This window comes from Myxine glutinosa, chromosome 2, assembly GCF_964187855.1.
Source record: "Myxine glutinosa chromosome 2, kmMyxGlut1.1, whole genome shotgun sequence".
NCBI lineage: Eukaryota > Metazoa > Chordata > Myxini > Myxiniformes > Myxinidae > Myxine > Myxine glutinosa.
Genome location: NC_136262.1, coordinates 81,754,025 through 81,774,672, shown reverse-complemented (window position 1 = coordinate 81,774,672; position 20,648 = coordinate 81,754,025). Strand labels below are relative to the sequence as shown.

At 43.7% G+C, this 20,648-nt stretch overlaps 1 protein-coding gene across 2 annotated transcripts; it reads left to right on the top strand.

Moving 5' to 3' along the window:
- Window positions 1-1,215: 1,215 nt before the first annotated feature.
- On the top strand, window positions 1,216-20,531 carry LOC137421647 (HAUS augmin-like complex subunit 1). Of its 2 annotated transcripts, XM_078773457.1 has the most exons (11): window positions 1,432-1,507; window positions 1,788-1,894; window positions 2,334-2,381; window positions 3,779-3,953; window positions 9,441-9,561; window positions 10,760-10,894; window positions 11,507-11,630; window positions 11,807-11,872; window positions 18,689-18,760; window positions 19,764-19,811; window positions 19,900-20,531. In XM_078773457.1, exons 3-11 carry the CDS (start codon window positions 2,343-2,345, stop codon window positions 19,942-19,944), a joined length of 825 nt encoding a protein of 274 aa, XP_078629583.1. In that variant the 5' UTR covers window positions 1,432-1,507; window positions 1,788-1,894; window positions 2,334-2,342; the 3' UTR covers window positions 19,945-20,531. The 2 variants fall into 2 exon arrangements, with proteins under 2 accessions (XP_067964002.2, XP_078629583.1); XM_068107901.2 differs by lacking the exon at window positions 1,788-1,894 and having other exon boundaries at window positions 1,216-1,507.
- The last annotated feature ends 117 nt before the right edge of the window (window positions 20,532-20,648 follow it).

The window sequence follows — 20,648 nt, the reverse complement described above, 5'->3', positions numbered from 1 at the left end:
CCTCGGCTGAACTCTTTGCTATCGTTTTGGCCCTCGGATGCATAAATTACTTCAACCCTCTTAACCAAGTTGTATTATCCCATTCGCTCTCTGGTCTGAAGGCATTGGAGTCCATACAGTCTGGATGGAGGCATGACCTGGTTCTTGAGGTGCTTCACCTTATTAACACGGCCAATTGGAGGGGCACAGGTGGTGCCTTACTTTGAGGAGTCCTTTGAGGACTCCTCAAAGGTGAGATGGTGCCTTAAGGTACCCCCGCTAATTCACCCCAGATCCACCTTGTTTGAAATTCCAACTTCTTTCCTGGAAGTCCTGGCAGTGTCCATATGTTTTATACCTCTCCCACCGCCCCCTTCCCATGCCCCCCCCCAAAGCCCTCGCCCTCTCTCAGATCTCTCGATGTCTCGATGTCTCTCGGTCCCTGCTCTCAAATGTTGTGTTTGTGTCCTTCCCCCTCTCTCCCCATCTTGTCTACCGCTCCCGATGTTATGTTTTATGTGTCGGTTTGTCTTTCTGTGTGATTAATGTTCGCTCTTTGACGAGCCTCGATCTTGTATACCAAACAAAACAAAAAAAAACAGTCATTGACCTGTGTTGGATACCTGTCCAGGTGGGCGTTGGAGGCAATGAAGCCTGCTATCAGGCAGCCAAGCGGGCACCAAGGTTAAATTCTGAAACACCAACCCCTCTGGGCCCATCAGAACTCTCTCATCTAATTAGGAATAACAGCAAATGGCAATTTCAGTGGGAGACCTCCTCAAAGGTGAGATGGTGCCTTAAGGTGTGACATGGCACTTTAATAGGACTCCTCAAAGGTGAGATGGTGCCTTAAGGTGCACCCTTTGGTCAAGTCCTCCGTCTTGTTTCTTCGACTCTCCCGAAGAGACCAGGCAATCCTTTATAGGCTCAGACTCGGACATTGCGCTATAAATTCCCATTTACACAGGATGTTAATAGTGGGTGTCAGGTGTGTGGGTGTCATCCGAAGGGATTCTCCGAGCGGTGTAAGGTCCTCGGATATTTGCAACACATTTTCACACAATGTCCTCGCTACGGGGAACCCAGATCGCGCCTCTTCCACAGTTCCACTCTGTGATGTCTGGAAGCACAAACAATTAGACCAATGAAGGCACTCAACTTTATATCCGCTTTATTAACATTGCACTCCACCACACGTTCCTGGTCCCGTGTGTCGCGCATGCGCACACCGGACTCACATACATCACACACTCTGTCCGAGAAATGGGGATCAGCTGGTCAGGTGTACCGGATACACCTTGCCGATTAGGCCAAAAGCACCCTGGACTCTGCAAATCGGATAAAAATTAATATAAGAAACGGGTCAAACGATATAAAGTCGCCCGTACTTGTTTGCTTCGGCCAAAGTTTTTACTCTTTAGTTGCGTGGCGTATATAGAGCCTCGCGGGTCTGAATACGCCATTAAAACAAATAAGAAGAAGAAGAACGAGACGGTTTGTGTCGTGTGCGCTGAGTGCTTGTTCCCAGGTAGGTTTTCCCGCGCACTTTGGATTTTGACTGTGTGTGTGTGTGTGTGTGTGTGTGTGTGTGTGTGTGTGTGTGTGTGTGTGTGTGTGTGTGTGTGTGTGTGTGTGTGTGTGTGTGTGTGTGTGTGTGTGTGTGTGTGTGTGTCGTGAATGGTGAATTTGTTGATACGTCAGCGCGCTGACGTTTGCCTCATTGAGAACGTGCTTGTACTTGAGGAGGGGAAACGTACACATTGAGGACCGTTTATTGCACTTTCCGCTGTTGTGCCCGCACTGTGCAGTGTACAACTTGATAAACGTTTCCTGATCGTGACACAACATCGGTCACGGACCGGCGGTCTTCAAACGAGAACCCACACGACTACTTGGATACCTCTCGGCTGATCATGTGTGTGTGTGTGTGTGTGTGTGTGTGTGTGTGTGTGTGTGTGTGTGTGTGTGTGTGTGTGTGTGTGTGTGTGTGTGTGTGTGTGTGTGTGTGTGTGTGTGTGTGTGTGTGTGTGTGTGTGTGTGTGTGTGTGTGGTGTGTTTACAATTTAAATAAAGTTGAATATGGGATGTTGTAAAATTAACATCATTTACAACAATCCTTTAAAAGTTTAAATTATTTAAGTTTAGGAACAACCGATACTGTACAATTAAGTGTGTGTGTGTGTGTGTGTGTGTGTGTGTGTGTGGTAGGGGAGAGTGTGTATGTGGTGGGGGAAGGTGTGTGTGTGTGTTCGTTTTCCGTCGTCGTCTCACCATGGTATTTATTTGTTTAACATGGTTGTCCTTTCCGTGATTTATGTATTAAATGTGTTATTTTCATTTTGTCGCTCCTCCAGATTTACGTCATGGCCTCACCCATCACCTTGGATGAACGAGAAGTAAAGGTAATAAATAATTAAACTGCATTTTTTATGAATATTATTATTGTTGTTATTAAATTAGGGTAACCTATTATTACCCCATACAAAACCATGATCCACCTCCTCCTTCCAAATTTCCAGTTTTTCCTTTCTGAGAGTTTCCTTGTGTATCCATCTTGTCTACCCCATGCGTCCTCCCCTATCCCTCTTTCCTCCCCACGCCTGTTATTTGTACTTAAACCCTCCTCCTCCTCCTCTCCCTTTGTACTGTTCCTTTTGTCCTGCTGCGTCCTGATCCATTTAGTGTCCTAACTCTTCCACGAGCACAAAACACATCCAACCATTTGGTGGACACATCCAACCAAAATATTCTAGTTTTGTATTTTAAATTAATTTTCTGAAATTTGTAGAAGTTGTTTTTCACTTGGAAGTTGTGGGTTACGGTGTGTAAGTGAAGGTGGAAAAAGGTTTTTAATGCAATTTAATTCCAGGCTGTAAGGCAACAAAAGGTGAAAACGTTTTTTTTAAGGGGGTGTAGACTTTCTATAGGCACTGTACATCCGCTACCGAAGGCAGATGGAGGTTATGTTTTCACCCCTGTCTGTCTGTCGATCGGCATGATATCTCAAAAGGTTAATGATGGATTCAGACGAAACTTTGTGGGCAGGTTGGGTGTGTGACAAGGATGAATTGATTCGATTTTTATGAAGATACAAATCGGGATCCTGATCCGAGAATGTCTAAGTGATTCTTCACCATCGAGAATTGGGGCCAAAAATGATGCGGAGCACGATAACTAAAAAAAAAAAAAAAAAACTTTTGGACTGGTCATGACAAAACGTGGTGAATGCGTTGGGTAGGTGACAAGAAGCCGACGATTCGATTTTGGTCAAGGTCCGACCCATCAGTGGGTTATAAAACGTAAACTGTTGAGCCTACGGAAGTATGTGCTCTACCGAGTGCCTTTCTAATTTTCCCTGACTGTGATTTTAACCAGTTTGACTTTGGACCAGTTATTTTGGATGTACATTCATGCTTCTTTAGCCTGTTACCAAGTTGTACAAGATCTACAACCTGTTTTAAATAACGTCTGACAAAAGGAAGGTACAAAAAACGGTCAGCACGCCACCTTAGGCTCTCTTCCTGTTTATTTATTTCCAGTGTCTTACAGCTCATTGAGGAGCTGGTACAAAGCTTGTATGCATTATCAGGGTGTTTGTAGAAATTTGTTTATTTTTACTTTCATGGTGTGCAAGGACACTGTTGCACAACACAGCACTATGGGATTTTAATCTGTCAAACCAGCATCACGAATCATGCACTCGGATGGGAACACCAAACAAACAGACATTACTTTTGCATGTCTTTATCTTTAGCTTGTATTCCAACCTCACTTTTATCGATGTATATGTCCTGCACAGGTCAAATCTTGGCTTCATGAGCTATTTGGAGATGTTCCTGTGCCTATCTGTGATCTCGACGAGCACATGATTGAGGTGTTGGAGGAGATGATGGAGCGGAACAGACGGCAGGATGACGCTGCCCGCATCTTGATCGAAGAATACAAGCACAAGACTCAAGAGTATGAAGCTCGTGGTGTGTTGAGCAGTATTCTGTGTGCCTTCCACCGTTCCATGCGTGGGGTCTTCCATCAGCAATAAAACCCACAACTTCTGATTGTCAGAACTACATATCATTGAGAAGAAAATAATTTGGATTAATCCCATTCCAGGGTATAACCAACTTCCTAGGCAATTAAATACACCGGCAGTGGTCAGCACAGGAGTTTGGAATTTGACCAGGTTGTTGATGACAATAGTGTAGTCTTTGTGAAAGACACCATGGGATCTAATGTCCACCAGCAGCAACCAATACTCAGATAGCCTAGAGGTAAACACACTCGCCACTGAGTTGTCTCGCCTGTATTCAAATTCCAACCCAGCTATAAACTGTCCTGCTATTTCTGTAAAGCGATATATCGATGTGTGCATCGTCCCTTGGATAGACGTTAAACTTTGCTCCCCATCTGCCAGCATTATTTGGTGGATGTTAGATATCCCACGGTGTCCTTCATGAAGAGTAGACGAGCTATTGCCGGCACCATGAAGAAATTACAAATTACTGATCTAACCTACAGCGCACACTGCATCAGTAGAACATCCGCACTCTCAGCAACAATGATGGCAAACCAGACCCACATTCTGCATATGAAAGAAGAAGAAGTCGAACGTGGTGGAAATTTATTTCTACATTTATATAATATGCAGGTGCTAATGCTCATGGAAGAGCAGGGCAACAGCGCAGAGAATGAACAGACAAAGCTGGGTAAAGGGGAAACTGGAGGACAAGAATGCACGAATGCAGTCCAATATGAGGGGAGGTGTTGCTGGTAAAAGGGCAAATATGAGGTCTCACTGGGTTTCAGAAGAAAAAAAAACTAGTAGAAAAAACTAGAAAAAAAAAACTCGTAGAAATACGCGAGACCACATGGTCACAGTGGGCAGCAGACTTGAAGTGCTTGAGGGAAGAGGTGGATGCATCAGACTCGATATTATTATTATTCTTATTTTTTTTGTATACTGAATCGAGGCTCGTGAAATAGCTAACATTTATTTCACAAACAAATGAACCAGACAAACAAAACATACAAAAAGAGGGAGCGGAAGACAAGATGGGGAGAGGAGGGGAAGCACACAAACACAACACCTGAGAGCAGGGAGAAGCGCGGGAGGGAGAGAGGTATAAAACACAAGGAGACCAAGGACTTCCAGGACAGAAGTTGGTATTTCAAAAAAGTGTAGGATTTGGGGTGAAATTAGCGGGGGTATAAAAGATCAAGGTTTTGGATGGGGGAAGATAAGAGATTGTGGTGAACAGCTGTTTTAAAGACCTGGAGGGTGGAGTGGGATTGAAGAGAGTGAAGGAGTTTGTTCCAGAGGTGGGAGAAAAGAGGAATGAAGGAGTGAAGGTGAGCAGAAAGTCTTGATTTTGGCAGTTTAACCATAAGAGGGTTGCAGGCAGATCTTGTGTGACCTGTAGGAATATTTGGGGGACAGAGCCCAGAGAGAGCTGGGGGGAGCAAGGCCAGAAAGGAGTCGGTAGAAGACGGAAAGACCACCAACCTGCCTGCGGTGAGTGAGTGAAAGGCCCTTGGAGATTCATCACGGGAGATTCCAATGATTCTGAACGCTTTGGTTTCAACAGCGTGAAGACGAGCTAGGTGTGAGGCAGGAGCACCGGCCCAGAGGGGAGAGCAGTATTCCATTGAGCTGCGGATGAAAGCCTTGTATGTGGCGAGGAGCTCAGGTGTGCCAAGGAAGGACTTTGCATGACGGAGGATGCCCAGTCGGCGACTGGCTTTGGAGGCCAGATTTGAAATGTGGTTTTCCCAGGAAAGATCATGGCAGATAGTGAGACCCAAAAGCTTGAGTGACAGAACTTCTTGGAGAGGATTATTCAGAAAGTGGATGGGAGGGTTGTCCAGTCGGTCTTTTCAGAGAGACATCGTAAGAGTGTGAGATTTGTCAGGATTGAAAGACATGTGCCACTTGTTTGCCCAGTCTGTGATTTTGACCAGGTCTGCAGAGAGTGAGGAGGCTGCAGACTGCCGATCTGAGGGATGAGGAATGGAGCGACAGAGAGTAGAGTCGTCAGCAAAGAGATAGAGAGGATTTTCAAGGGAGTCAGAGAGATCATTGATGAAGACCAGAAAAAGCACAGGGCCCAGGACACTGCCTTGGTGAACTCCAGCCTGAACAGGAAGAGGAGATGAGAGAAACCCATTCAGGGCCACACGTTGACGACGACTAGAGAGGAAGTCCGCCAGCCATGCGTGGAGATTTCCATGGATACCAAAGGAGGAGAGTTTGGTGAGCAGAACGGGGTGCCAGACCGTATCGAAGGCACGTGATATGTCAAGGGCGACAGCTCTAATTTCCTGTTTGGCATTGAGGACCTCCATCCATTGTTGAGAAAGCAGAAGCAGCATGTCCAGAGTAGAGTGACCAGGTCTGAAACTAAATTGATGATCAGAGATCAAGCCATTGGAGAAGAGGAGAGATTTCATATCTGAAGCAATGATGGATTCCATGACTTTGCTGATAATTGGGAGAAGGCTGATTGGTCTGTAGTTGCTAGGATCTGTTTTTGCACCTTTTTTGTGCAAAGTGGTGATGTTGGCTGATTTCCAAGCAGATGGCAGATGACCTTGAGCAAAAGAGAGGGTGAAGAGAACAGAGAGAGGGAGTGAAAGAGCGGAAGAACATGATTTTAGGACCCGTGGGCTGATGCCGTCAGGACCAGTTGCAGAATCAGAGTCGAGGGTTGACAGAAACTTTTCCACCTTGTCAGGAGGAAAGGACACAGAGTCCAGGAGCAGCTGGGTACGACTGGGTATGGTGGGTACAGAGAGGGATGGGGAGGTGTTGATTGATGAAGATGATGAAGATGATGAAGATGATGAAGATGATTGTTCGACAAACAAGATAAGTGTGCGATGAATGGAGTGAGAGTTTTTCTTAGTCTTGGGTTTCTGGTAAGGGTTTCTGGTGGAAAGCATGTTATCTGGAGCGGCATTGGATGACCAGAGGGATTGTGGTTTGACGAAAGAGGTCATAATATATCCACTTGGAGACTGTGAGGCTACTGACCATTCTTTGTCGATTGAAAAGCAGACCTGTCACAAGTTGTCAGAGACAAAGTGCCTAAAATTGCATTCCCTCTCAGTGGGCAAGATGGAAAGCAGCTGCACTCGGCCACGGGTGTGGGAAAGACATATTCCATATCTTGAATTTGAGACTAAATTGTTGTTTTTGTGGAATAGATATTTGTTTCACTGATCACATGTTTTTAACCTTCATAGGCAGTATTTTAATCAGTCATCTGTTTTTACTTCCGACATGTTGCAGATCTGTCTGCAAGTGCTTCGCGTTGCTGCTGCTGCTGTTTTTATTGTTGTTGGGGTCGATTTTTGAAATGTGCACCCATTGGTTTGCCAGCTGTTTCTGATACCACACTCGCATCTTTAGCTTGACTCCACCCACCATTGTGCCGAGATGGCATGATATGGCCGCCATCTTGTTTCCTGGTGGACCTAATACATTCGGCTGTATAGGCCTTTGCTGATTATACACTGTCTGGCTTTTTTGTGTCAGATTTCCATCATCTTTGTTTGGATCAATTGTTAAATTATTAAGGATTAATCCAGCCCGTACGCTCCTCCCTAACAAAATATAGCGTTACGTAATTTTTGAATGGCAAATATTGGGGTTAAACAATCCGTGATCGTGATGAATCAGCTGGTTCTGATATAACAGTGTGGATGCTGATATGACTGAGAGGTGTCGAGTTGATTTTTTAATAGTGCATTAAATGTGTTTTCCAATCGTGCTGTTAATCTTTTAAGAGTGCTTCAAATGCACGTTTCCCAATTGGCCCATTGTCGGATTTTTTAAAACCAATTCTGTCCTGCTTCAGGGCAGAGTCCCGTACCTCAAATGACCTCGTTCAGGTTTTTATAAACAAAAGGTTTATTACCACAGAACAAGTGGGAGGGTGGAATAGAGGGACAGAGACAGAGACAGAGCCAGACAGACATAGAGAGACACAGAGACAAACGACAAAACTGAGGTAACAGATATATCTTCCTTCCTTCCGTGTAAGTTCTGCTTCATCAGGATGAAGATTACCACACTGCGAGTTCAGTTACTAAGCAGCTAGTAACTCTCTATTGTGCAGCCAGCTTGCCAAGCCAACCGTTCCTTATCAACGGTTTTGAATGGAGTGCTTGCTTGAATGCTTAAACCACTTGGCGAGGGCTCCACAAGAATGAATGAATGAATGATCGTTTTAAGGCCATTTTCCCCGCTAGAGCGGGGGTTAGCCTTGCGGGCCCCATGACAATCATGGTTCCCTGTTTGAGGCAATGTTTTTTTTTTTATGGCCGGATGCCCTTCCTGACGCCAACCCTTGGTCACGCTCTTACGATGCGCAGTGATACGGTGTACCTATTCTAAATCGGGGTACACACTGTGATCATTCATCCCAGCAAGCTGGTACTCAATATGCGCAGTGATATGGTGTACCTATTCTAAATCGGGGTACACACTGTGGTCATTCATCCCAGCAAGCTGGTACTCAATTTGCCGACCTCGGAAGGATGACAGGTTGAGTCAACCCCCCTGGCGTTAATTCAGCGATCGACCGGGATTCGAACCCAGGATCCTAGGATCCCAAGCCGGCACCCTAACCACTAAGCCAACACCAGGCTCGAGGGCTCCACAAGAAACTGGGTAAATGAGCACACCCACGATGTTCTTGAGGCCCGACCCTAGATCGACCGTAATCTATATACCCCACAGAGGATAATAACTTAACCCTTCCTGCCGCTCCTGCCCAAAGTGGGTGCACTAGTTGCCTGAAACCACACTCAGTGTCTCAGATTTGTAATTGATATTTAACCAAACCATGAAGACCTTCGGAGATTAATTGGACAATAACCAACAGCAAGGATGAGGGGGAGACAGAGGAGGTGAAAAATGTATGTTTTGTGTCGCAGGTTGTGACTACGGTGCTTTCTTGTTCTTGAACACATTCTTGTTCAGTTTTGAAGAACCATACTTGCAACCTCTAGCTTAGTGGCAGAAGCATTAGTAAATAATGAACAAATCAACATTGCATATGTTTTGTTTGAATGTGCAGTCACATAATAAATAATGTGCTCGGATGCAAGTGGCAGTGCCAAAGTGTACAGAACCGTTTTGCTTGTCTTTGTAAGCAAAAAACTTGTAATACCCCTGGTAAATAATAGTGTGATCATGATTCAGTCAATGCATCCACCATGTGCACAGGCAGTGGGCATCATAATTAGTGGACAACTACCAAATCAAACGTTGATCAAAGCTTGCACATGGACATTGAGTGTTATATCACAAACTTCGTTTATTCCATAAGGAACAGCTCCATGATTTGTTGACACCATTGTTTGTGTTTCACTACCATGATATACCAGGTGTCTTTTCTATGAGTTCAGTTCAACCTTTTTTGGTTTATTCCCTTTTAATTTCCTGTTTTCATGTTTTACAGGTCAGCAGCTGCAAAAGCTTCTTTTGGACTCTGTGGGATTCTCTACAATATCCTCAACAAGCCTACAAACCCTTGTCAGCTCTGCTACGGTGCTTGATCTCCAGGACACCAAAGACTCCAGGTAAATGGGAAATTTTTAGCTTTCCTTTCCCCGCCCCTATGTTTTATTGTGTGTGCATCATTCAGAGGATAAAGATGCTACACATAGAGACAGGAGAAGGAAGGTGCTGCTGGTGGTGGGAAGGCAATGACACTTGAGGATAGAAAACAAAATCCAAGGTATAGTCATATGAAACATTGAGTGAATGGGGTGTATACATAAAGATAAACAAGAAGAAAAGACATTAAATGTCACAGCCCCCGTGGTTTTAGTAATTTTGCTGTATAGAGTTAAAGGCCGCCAGGTGGCCATATTGGATCTGATCTCGAAACGAAATGACGTGCTTATGTAACAATCATTCATTAGCTGTGTTCCAAGTTTGAACGAGATCGGTAAATGCATGTTCCAGAAACGGTTGAGGACGTGTTCAATATCGGTTTTTTTACAACTAAAATGGCCGCCAGTCTACCAGTCGGCCATCTTTTATCAGATTGCAAAATAAAGTGAGGTGCATGTGTATGTCATGTGCTGTGATTTTTTTTCAAGTTTGAACAACATCGGACCATGCATGTTCAAGAAATGGATGGGGACACGTTTAAGTAACAAAATGGCCACCAGTCGGTCATATTGGATCTGATGTCAAAAAATAAATGATGTGCATATGTAAAACATCATTCATTTACCTGTGTGCCAAGTTTGAACAACATCGTTAAACACATGTCTGAGAAATGGTTGAGGACGTATTTAACATCGGGTTTTTTTAACCACTAAAATGGCTGCCGGTTGACCATCTTTGATCGCATCGCGAAACAAAATGATGTGTTTATGTGTACCATCATGTATTGTCTGTGTGCCAAGTATGAACAAAATCGGTCCATAAATCTCCGAGATATGGTTGCGGATGCACGGACGGATGAGACCCAATCCATAAGCCCCCGTTTCGGACCAAGTCCAACAGGGGCTAATAAACGAATGGATTGAATTAATTGGCTATGGATATGTTACAAGCATGTAAGATGAAATTGACAGTCCTTATTATTAACTTCCTTGAATTAGCAACATTGGTTGTCTGTGCCATGTTGTTAACATTGAGATGGTGGTGGTGTAATATGCAAGAATTGTAGAAGGAAGGAAACCTCATTGCTCTTGCTCAACGCTTCCAAATATGGAGATTGTTATTTTTGGGGGTAATTTCACCTTGATTTTTGTTGTTTTACAGTTTCATGTTGGCAATGAATGAGCAAACAAAGAATATAGAGGGTGCGCATGCAGCGTTAAACGAGAGCAAGGTGCAGGTGCAACATTTGTTGCACTTGGTGTCTGCCACATGCTCTCGGGAACAGCAGCTGGCTCGGTGAGTACTCTGTCGCTGCTGCTTTCCATATATATCTGAATTATTTTTTACTTTGTTTTGCTTGTTTTTATACACAATGCAAGTGTGCTTCAAGAACCCACAACTCTGTGCCGAAAAACATCTTAAAAGCAATAGGCTTCTGGCAATGATGAACACTATGATGGTTTTACCTATGAGCAGTTGTGATTTGTGAACCACAGTATCTTTAATTTACGAAATGAATTTCTCTCCCACTTCTCATTCATTCAACATAGCTCAAGCTCCTCTTCTTCATTATTAGTCCCCTACCGGTGTACACCGGAGGGGACTATAGGTTTGCCCTCCGTCCCTCCGCCCCTCCGTCTGTCCGTCTGTCTGTCTGTCAGTCCGTCAAGCAAAGAACAGCTTTCCGGACTTTTTCCCCTAAACTCTTAATGCTAATGATTTCAAACTTGGTACATGGTTTCCTTATGATAAGTTACAGATCAAGTTCGAACTTCACGACGTTTCGATCATTTTTGACAAAGTTATGGCACTTTGAATTTTGGTAATTTCCCCAACAGTTTTCCGGACGACAAACTGCCGGTAGGGGACATGTATTGCAGCGCAATACTCAGAATGCTTGTTTTACAGTGATTTAAGGATGGTGGAGCAGGAGATAAAGCTGAAGAAAGGGCAGCTGGAGAAGGAGCAGAAACAAACTGAGTTTCTCAGTGATAAAACATTGAACTACAAGGAACAGATTGCAGATGCAGAGGTAATGTTGATTTGGCTGCGTATAAAATAATGATACAATAAAAATTTTATAAGGACATGTACCATTTATTTTCCACGCTGTGATTGATTGTGCGCTCATTGCATTTCCGTACAATCGTAGATTGTGTATTTTGTATCGCTAACCATCTAATGTGAGTGGTCCTGTTTCTGATTCAGGAGCAGCTCACCAGCAGGAACATGAACCCCTCACTTTCCCATGAGTCTCTTGTGTCGCTTTCACAGGTGATGTCCATACCACTTTGAAAGACTTTTTTGTTCATCTTTAGGCACAAAGATTGTCGAATCAATGGTGGATCGATTATTATGCTGTTGAATTGTTAAGACGTAATGTGCTGGATGCACTGATTTTCGTGAATTATTTGTCTGTTGTGATTGCCTGGTGTTGGCTTAGCGGTTAGGACGCTGGCTTGGGATCCTAGGATCCTGAGTTCGAATCCCGGCCGATCGCTGAATTAACACCAGGGGGGTTGACTCAGCCTGTCATCCTTCCGAGGTCGGCAAATTGAGTACCAGCTTGCTGGGATGAATGATCCGGTGTGCACCCCGATTTAGAATAGGTACACCGTATCCCTGCGCAGCGTAAGAGGTGACTATGGGTTGGCGTCAGGAAGGGCATCCGGCCATAAAAACATTGCCTCAAACAGGGCCCCATGAGGTCATGGGCAGGCCAACCCCCACTCTAGCAGGGAAAAATGGCCTTAAAACGATCATTCATTCATTCATTCATTTGTCTGTTGTGATGCACATCTGCCTCTCCTCACCTACGACCTGGCACATACTGCTTGGTCAGCCCCGATGAATGAAGACAGCTTCTTGTATCCAAAACCTCATGCATGACGATTCACAATCAAGTATATACAGTCACGTGAAAAAGTAAGTACACCCCATGTAAAGTTTTGACTTTTTCAACATATTTCAACATACAGCTATTTGATCTTCATTTCAACAATATTGATAGATAAAGGTGATATAATATAACAAATATCATGAAACATTTACATTTTGTAGTCCATTGTATAATTTAAATAAACATAAATGCAAATTTCGAATGTGGAAAGAATAAGTACACCCTTGGCTCTAATAGGGCGTATTGCCCCCTATGGCAGAAACAACCTCAAGTAGGCGTTTCTTATAACTGTCTACCAGTCTCTGACATCGACTGGGAGAAATTTTTGCCGACTCCTCCATGCAGAATTCTTTCAGCTGTGCGATGTTTGAGGGGTTTCTTGCATGCACAGCTCGTTTCAAATCCCCCCACAACATCTTGATGGGATTTAGATCCGGGCTTTGACTTGGCCATTCCAGAACCCTCCATTTCCTTCTTTTCAGCCATTCCTTGGTGGATTTACTGGTATGTTTAGGGTCATTGTCATGTTGCAAGGTTTACCTTTGGTTGAGCTTCAACTTTCCGACAGATGGGTCTCACATTATCCTCAAGCACCCTCTGGTACAATGAAGATTTCATAGTGGATTATATGATGGTGAGCTGCCCAGGCCTTGATGCAGCAAAGCTGCCCCAAACCATAATATTTCCACCACCATGCTTTACAGTTGGTATCAGGTTCTTGTGGTCAAATGCTGTCTTTGGTTTTCGCCAAACATGTCTTCTGGTACTGTGGCCAAATAGCCCTACCTTTGACTCATCTGTCCAGAGCACATTGTTCCAGAAGTGCTGGTCTTTGCCTTGGTGTTCATTGGCAAACTTTAGTCTTGCCCTGATGTTCTTTCTGGACAGCAAAGGTTTCCTCCTGGCACTGTAGATCAAATTTGTGCAGCCTCTTTCTAATGGTAGACTCGTGCACTTTGACATCAATAGTGGCAAGAGCTACCTGTAGGTCCCGTGATGACATTCTGGGGTTCTTAGAGACTTCTTTCAGCATCTTGCGGTCTGCTCTCGGGCTTAACTTGCTGGGGCGGCCTGGCCTGAACAAGTTGGCAGTTGTTTGGAATCTTCTCCACTTGTAGATGATCTTCCAGACAGTCGAATGATTGATTTCAAATTGTTTGGAGATCTTTTTAAATCCCTTCCCAGACTCGTAGGCATCTATAACCTTCTTTCTGAAGGCCTCAGAGAGCTCTTTTGATCTAGGCATGGTGATGCCGCACACTTCAACAACAAAGAGCAAACCAAACGATGTTTGAGGTTTAAATAAGACAGGTTCCTCCAAGATCCTCTCTAACGATGTTCTAATCATTTGCACCTGAGCTGGTGCACCTGATTCTACTTTTAGGTATTTGAAGTAGTGATAAATGTCGGGGTGTACTTACTTTTTCCACATGCGAAATTTGCATTTATGTTTATGTAAATAATACAATGGACTACAAAATGTAAATGTTTCATGATATTTGTTATATTATATCACCTTTATCTATCAATATTGTTGAAATGAAGATCAAATAGCTGTATGTTGAAATACGTTGAAAAAGCCAAAACTTTACATGGGGTGTACTTACGTTTTCACATGACTGTATATTGAAAGGCGTGGAAAAAAAAATACATAAACCAAAAAATAACCCAAATGTACAAAGAATCCAGATCCGAATCTTCACCAACATCTAATCAATTAGTCCTCTTTCACACACTCTCCAATACATACATACTCCAATGCACACACTCCGATACACGCATACACTACTCTGCTTCTTTAACAACCCAATTATTCTGCCAATGTGCAATCAGCAGAGGAAAGTTATTGGCCCAAGTCTCTCACAAACCCAGTGGTCATTGCCTGACATTCAACGAAAGTTGATTTGGGCAGTAATTTGTATAGGGTGCTGGCAATAACTCGCTGATATCGTGAGATCCTGAACATCCGCTAACTGATGGGACAACCAGCTTAACATCCACCAGAATGCCTTGCTTCTGATGCACCAGGCCGGGAATCAAACGAAGACGAGACGGCCAAAAGGTATTCCTCTGCACCATCAGAGTGAACTCGGACAGCACTTGGTATAGCTCATATCTCCACCTGACTGAACAGTTTGTTTTGTATCCCACTGATAGGCTGGATCTTGACCCGGTCTCCAAAATCGAAATGGCTTGTCCTTTCGACCTAACCAACTCTTCCACAAAGTTTTGTCATAACTCGTCCACAACCTTTTGAAGTACAGTATCATGCTATATATCATTTTGGTCCCATCTCAATGGTGAAGAATCACTTGAAATCACCACGGTCCGGATCTTTACTAAAATCGAATTCATTTGTCATTGTCACACACCCAACCTGTCCACCAAGTTTCATCCGAATCCGTTCATAACGTTTTGACTTATCGTGCAATATATCTTTTTAGGCCCTGTCTCTCAAAGGTGAAGAATCACTTAAATTCTTGGATCCGGATTCGGATGTTCACCAAAATTCAATCAATTCTTCCTTCAATTCTTCAAGTCTCCATAAACACTGGCCGCTTGTCGTTCTTAAATGGTAATCAATATATAATTGTCTCTAGTTGAAGGGTTAAACAAAAACAGACTCTAGTTCACATTTTAAACATCATAGTATAGTAAGCACAACCTAATCATCACACTACTAACCCTACTGCAAAGCCGCAATGAGCCGGCGAAGCCAAAGCCATCACTATCCATCTTGTCTCAAAAGTATTTTAATTACAAATTAGAGGTGCATAAGATTGTGAATCAAACAAAGACGGGTGAAACAAACTCCTATTGAACTTTTTCGCAATTGTTTTTGCATACTTCCGCATCCGCAAGATGGCGGCCTCCATGGAGCAATTTGGTGCGTCAAAGCTTCGAAATTCTCATAGGATCCAGCAAAATCTGGCTTTTCAACATAATACGCGTTCATTCACAACACCGGCTTTGCCGGCTATCACAGCTGCTGTCGCTGTCATCGTAGCAAAGTTCGGTGTCACCACAATTTTCATACTCGCCACAATGGTACTGCTTTCTCAACAATCCTCTCGAAGAAGTTCTGTCACTCAAGCGTTTGGGTCTCACTATCAGCCATGATCTTTCCTGGGAAAACCACATTTCCAAGCTCGCCTCCAAAGCCAGTCGACGACTGAGCAACCCTCTGCCATGCGAAGTCCTTTCTTGGAACTTCTGAGCTCTTCGCCACATACAAGGCTTTCATCCGCAGCTCAATGGAATACTGCTCTCCCCTCTGGGCTGGTGCTCCTCCTCACACCTAGCTCGGCTTCACGCCTTAGAAACCAAAGCGTTCAGAATCATTGGTATCTCACGTGATGAAGCTAATTCGGAGGATCTTCTACCGACCCCTCTCCAGCCTAGCGCCCCCCCCCCCCCCTCCCAGCCCTGTCTGTGCTCTGTCTCCCAAATATTCCTGCACAGGACGCACAATATCTGCCAGCAACCAAACGCACAACCAACTTTTAGCTCTTACACATGCCTCAATCTTGTATACAAAAAAAAAAAAAAACCGCTCTTCTGGTAAAGCGGCCAAAATCAAGACTCTCTGTTCACCTTCACTCTTTCATTCCTCTTTTTCCCCCACCTCTGGAACAAGCTCCCACACACTCTTCAAGCCCTCTCCTCCCTCCAGGTCTTTAAAACGGCTGTTCACCACCATCCATCTTATCTTCTTCCCCCATCCAAAACCTTGATCTTTTCTACCCCTGTTAAAGACCCCAAATCTACCTCTTTCAATCTCCAATTTCTTTCCTGAAATTCCTAGTAGTATTCATTTGCTTAATACCGTGTACCCCTCTTCCCTCCCTCCCAACCCTCTCCCTTGTACAGATCTACCGACGTCCCTGTTCTCCACTGTTGTTGTGCTTGTGTGCTTCCCTCTCTCCCCCTCTTGTCTCCCACTACCTTCATTGTATGCTTTATGTGTCCGTGCATATTTTCAGGTTTGTGTCAGCTCTTACACGAGCCTCGACTCTGCATACAAAATAATAAAATAATACAAAAAAATGGTACAGGTCAGTGCAGCTGTGATGCCAACAAAGCAAGAATACCTGTTACACGCATATATTTTGCACATACGATGAAAATGTTGTTTAACAGCATCTAGAGCAACGGGCATTGTAGTCCAAGCCTGTCATTTTCCAGCTATATGTTTTTGGTGATGGTGGAGAAATGAGCTGCTGCATCCAGGAAGGAAATATCAAGGTAGTAGGTAGGAAGGTACCTGGAGTAGTTTTTTTATTTATTATTATTTTTTGTCTGCAGGAAACAAACCAAAGTTCCCATCCCTTGGTACTCTTTCCAGACACTCGCACAGTCCACAGATATTTTCAAAAATGCAATTACTGGTTAGTTTTCTACCAAAACGACATGATGTGTGCCACCATTTTTGTGTGCAGGGAGTTAAAATAACGATTGTGATTGGTCAACATTAACTTGTAGTTTTTTTTTCGTTGATTAACTTTTCATTTTCTTTATAGCACATTTTATAGTTTATTACTACTCGTATATTGATTTGTCAAGCAATTAATGTCCACAAGCAGTGTTCATCTTTTACACTGGATAATTCATGCATAATAACAAGGTTAGGCCATGGCCTATTAAAGCTTCGGGAACTTCTGCGTCTCCCTCCTGAGGCTGCACTATGTTGTCCCGAGTCTTGTGCAGTGTAATTGGCTAGCAATGTTCTGTGGCTTCACGGTGGATTTTGTAAGTTGTGTTTTTATTTATTGGTGACACATTTTGACCATATTCTTGCCTGAAACTGCACTCAACTGCTACCGAGTGGGTCTCTTCAAACTAAGCTGGGATTTTATTTTTAATTCACCCTAAACAAGGCCGAGGGCCACTAAATGTGAACAGCTAAAAAAAAAAAAAAGAGAAAAAACGGGCAGAACCTTCACCTAGGCCTGAAACAAGGAAACCACTGTGCAAGGAGGGGTTAACTAAATTTTCTTACCCCGATTGGGTGTTTTTAGGAGACACCATCTCCATACTAGATGGCCTTTGGCTCTCGAAGGGAGCTCATCCGCCCTTTGTCAGGTGTTGTTTTTAGTCCTGGCAGGGTGTCGCAATCACCCTCCCCATAGCAAAGCCAGTGAGGGGTGTCGGTTTAGTCACAGACAACCCGACCATGCGACAGGTAGCACTGGGTTACATGTTAAAACCACCTTTAGAGGCCATTTTTCCCCGCAAGCGGGGGTTGGCCTTTTTCGGGAACCGTGGTTGTTGTTGTTTTTCGGTCCCCTTTTTAAAGCAATGTTTTACGGCCGGATGCCCTTCCTGACGCCAACCCTTTTTGCCGCCTTTAACGACAAACAGGGAATTACCAGTGAACTGGTCCTCAATTAGCCGACCTCGGAAGGATGACAGGCTGAGTCAATCCCTCTGGCGCTAATTCAGCGATCGACCAGGATTCGACATCCGGATGGACCGGGTTACATGTTACCAGTGGGATTATAAAACACTTGCTTTGGTTTGTAAATGGTCACTAAATCATCAGCCATCCGTGGAAAGACAAATTAGCAGAATCGAATGCTACTGTTTGTCGTTTAAATTGATAAAGTTTCATTGCAATTGGAATCTTTTATTATTATACCTCCACCGCCGAAGGCGGAAGAATGATGTTTTCAGGTAGTTCGTCTGTGATCAATTTTTGTTGCTGTGAAAACTTGTGAACCGCTGAATGGATTTTGACCAAACCTGATACAAAGGTGCATTATGATGCAAAGATGAACTGCAAATATTTTGGGGAAAGGTTAAAGCTCATGTGACCTTTAGCTGAAAGTAGCAGATTTTCGTTAACGCGATAACTTGTGAACTACTGAAGGCATTTTGACTAAATTTGGCATACCTATGGACTGTAATACAAAGATGAACAATTACATTTTGGGTTCAAAAGGTCAAAGGCCTATGGTCAAGTGCCCTAGTACAATGACGATGTACTCTTGTTCATTGACAATGTACAATATACTCTTGTTCTTAAGTTCACCTGGGCAGTGAGTGCAGAGCAAAACGATGTCTGGGTAACCAAGGCCATTATGATTTGGATATTGATGAAAAAAAATTAAGTACAGGTACACAACAGGTAACCTTGTACAAGTGAGATATGTTCCATAAAAGATAATACAGCATTTTGTACCTTTTTATAGGAACTTTCCAAACTGAAGCAAGACATTGTGCCCCTGAAAGCCAAGCTGCAGAGTTTTCAAGATCTTCCTCCTGTAAGTGCTGCCCTGTTGAATGTAATGAAACTGAATACACCATTCTTTACCCCCATTGCTGGGCTGTTGCAAAACCCCCAAGGTTCTCCATTCGATCGATCTGACCCAGCAAGCGAGTGTACTGAAAACCTTGGTTTTATTCCAAAAGTAAAATACAAACCCTGTTGTGGCACAGCACACAACAACCAATCAACTCGAGACGAGCTAACCTTTCTCTCTCTTGGCTTCTTCTCTGCTTCCCATTTATATATCCCCAGAAAGAGAATATTCATGAAAGTCCCTTTCCCTCTTTAAGCTGCTTCTAATTGCTGGATAATTATTTATCTAGAAGTAACTGGAAAGGTACTTCAATAGAGGGGGATGCTATTAGGCCCATCAAACCTGTGTAATAGCCCAGCCCTGGTGTTGGGCTAGCGGCTAGGGTGCCGGCTTAGGATCCAAGGATCCTGGGTTCGAATCCCGGTCGATCGCTGAATTAACGCCAGGGGGGTTGACTCAGCCTGTCATCCTTCCGAGGTCGGCTAATTGAGTACCAGTTCACTGGTAATTCCCTGTTTGTCGTTAAAGGCGGCAAAACGGGTTGGCGTCAGGAAGGGCATCCGGCCGTAAAACATTGCTTCAAAAAGGGGACCGAAAAACAACAACAACCACGGTTCCCGAAAAAGGCCAACCCCCGCTTTGCGGGGAAAAATGGCCTCTAAAGGTGGTTTTAAACCTGTGTAATGGCAGATCTGTGGTAGTTTGGACGTGCTCTGTCCTTTTAAATGCTGAGCGTCTAGCAAGGTGAGCATCTAGCAAGGAAGCAGCACGTACAATTTTTAGTCTTTGTATGACTCGGCCGCTGTTCTAACTGCGACCTTCTAGCGTCACAGCGGAGGCTCTATCCATTACGCCACAGAGTATGGTATTAACTGTTATTGCAGCAGCACTGAAGCACACTTTTGATCTCTCTGGCACCTTAAACACCCTAATGGCTTCATTTTGTATTTTTGAATACCTGCAGAACCTCATGCTGGCACGAGTAAAGGTTGAAGAAGCCAGGAGAGACCTGGTAAGTGCGCGCACTCTGAGCCTTTTGCTACATCTGGAACGAAACCTCTGTGACCTGATTCAAATGTCTTTCTTCCCTTGTTTTTCAGGAATCCCTTGAAAAGGAAGTGGAAATAGATTTTTTTCAGTTGTAGCACTCTATGTTCGTAAATAAACACCACTTATCGTTAGTTTATCGTCACATTTGCCAAATTCTGTTTGGTCACATTTGTTTAAAAAAGAAGAAAGAAAAAAAAAAGAAGAACAAAGTACGGTGCGGAAATATTGTGTAAAAGTAAATGGATTTTCAATGCGAGTGGACGACTTATCTTTTAAAAAATGTTTTGCAGGCTCAGAGAACGAAGGGTTTATTGAATCCTCTCCATTCCTGGCAAGATAAAGAGGGTATTAGTCACATAGGTTTTGTTTTGTGGCTCATTCATGACTGCTTTGATTTGTTTTCTCTTTTTCTTCCTTAAAGGAAGCTATCGGACCAAATACTGCGTTGTCCATATCCCTACCCCGCCCCCTTCCTCCCTCTGCCCCGCCAACAATAAACCGTCATCCTGACACGTCATCTTTATAAGAAAATCATTTTGACATCTTTGATGATTATTGGCTTGTGGAATGATGCAAGTCTCTCAAAACTCTTGTCAGATATTTATGCAATGTGCTGGTCTTTAATTGGTGTCAGTCGGTCAACACAGTGTTAACAGTAATAAATGAATGTTTCTCAATTGAAGGGACACAAACTTCTTTGTCTTTTTGGCACGAAAGTGCATTGTCCAGTCTTGGTACCAAATCGACAAAACTCGTCACATCTAGAAGATGCAACAACAGTCCAAGTGATTTTTCAGAG

Bases quoted from the DNA above. Each gene is read 5' to 3' on its own strand.
- LOC137421647 (XM_068107901.2), top strand. From the start codon at position 2,343: ATGGCCTCACCCATCACCTTGGATGAACGAGAAGTAAAG. The intron at 18,761-19,763 runs GTAAGTGCTGCC...GAATACCTGCAG, and splicing joins GTTTTCAAGATCTTCCTCCT to AACCTCATGCTGGCACGAGT. The intron at 19,812-19,899 runs GTAAGTGCGCGC...CTTGTTTTTCAG, and splicing joins AAGAAGCCAGGAGAGACCTG to GAATCCCTTGAAAAGGAAGT.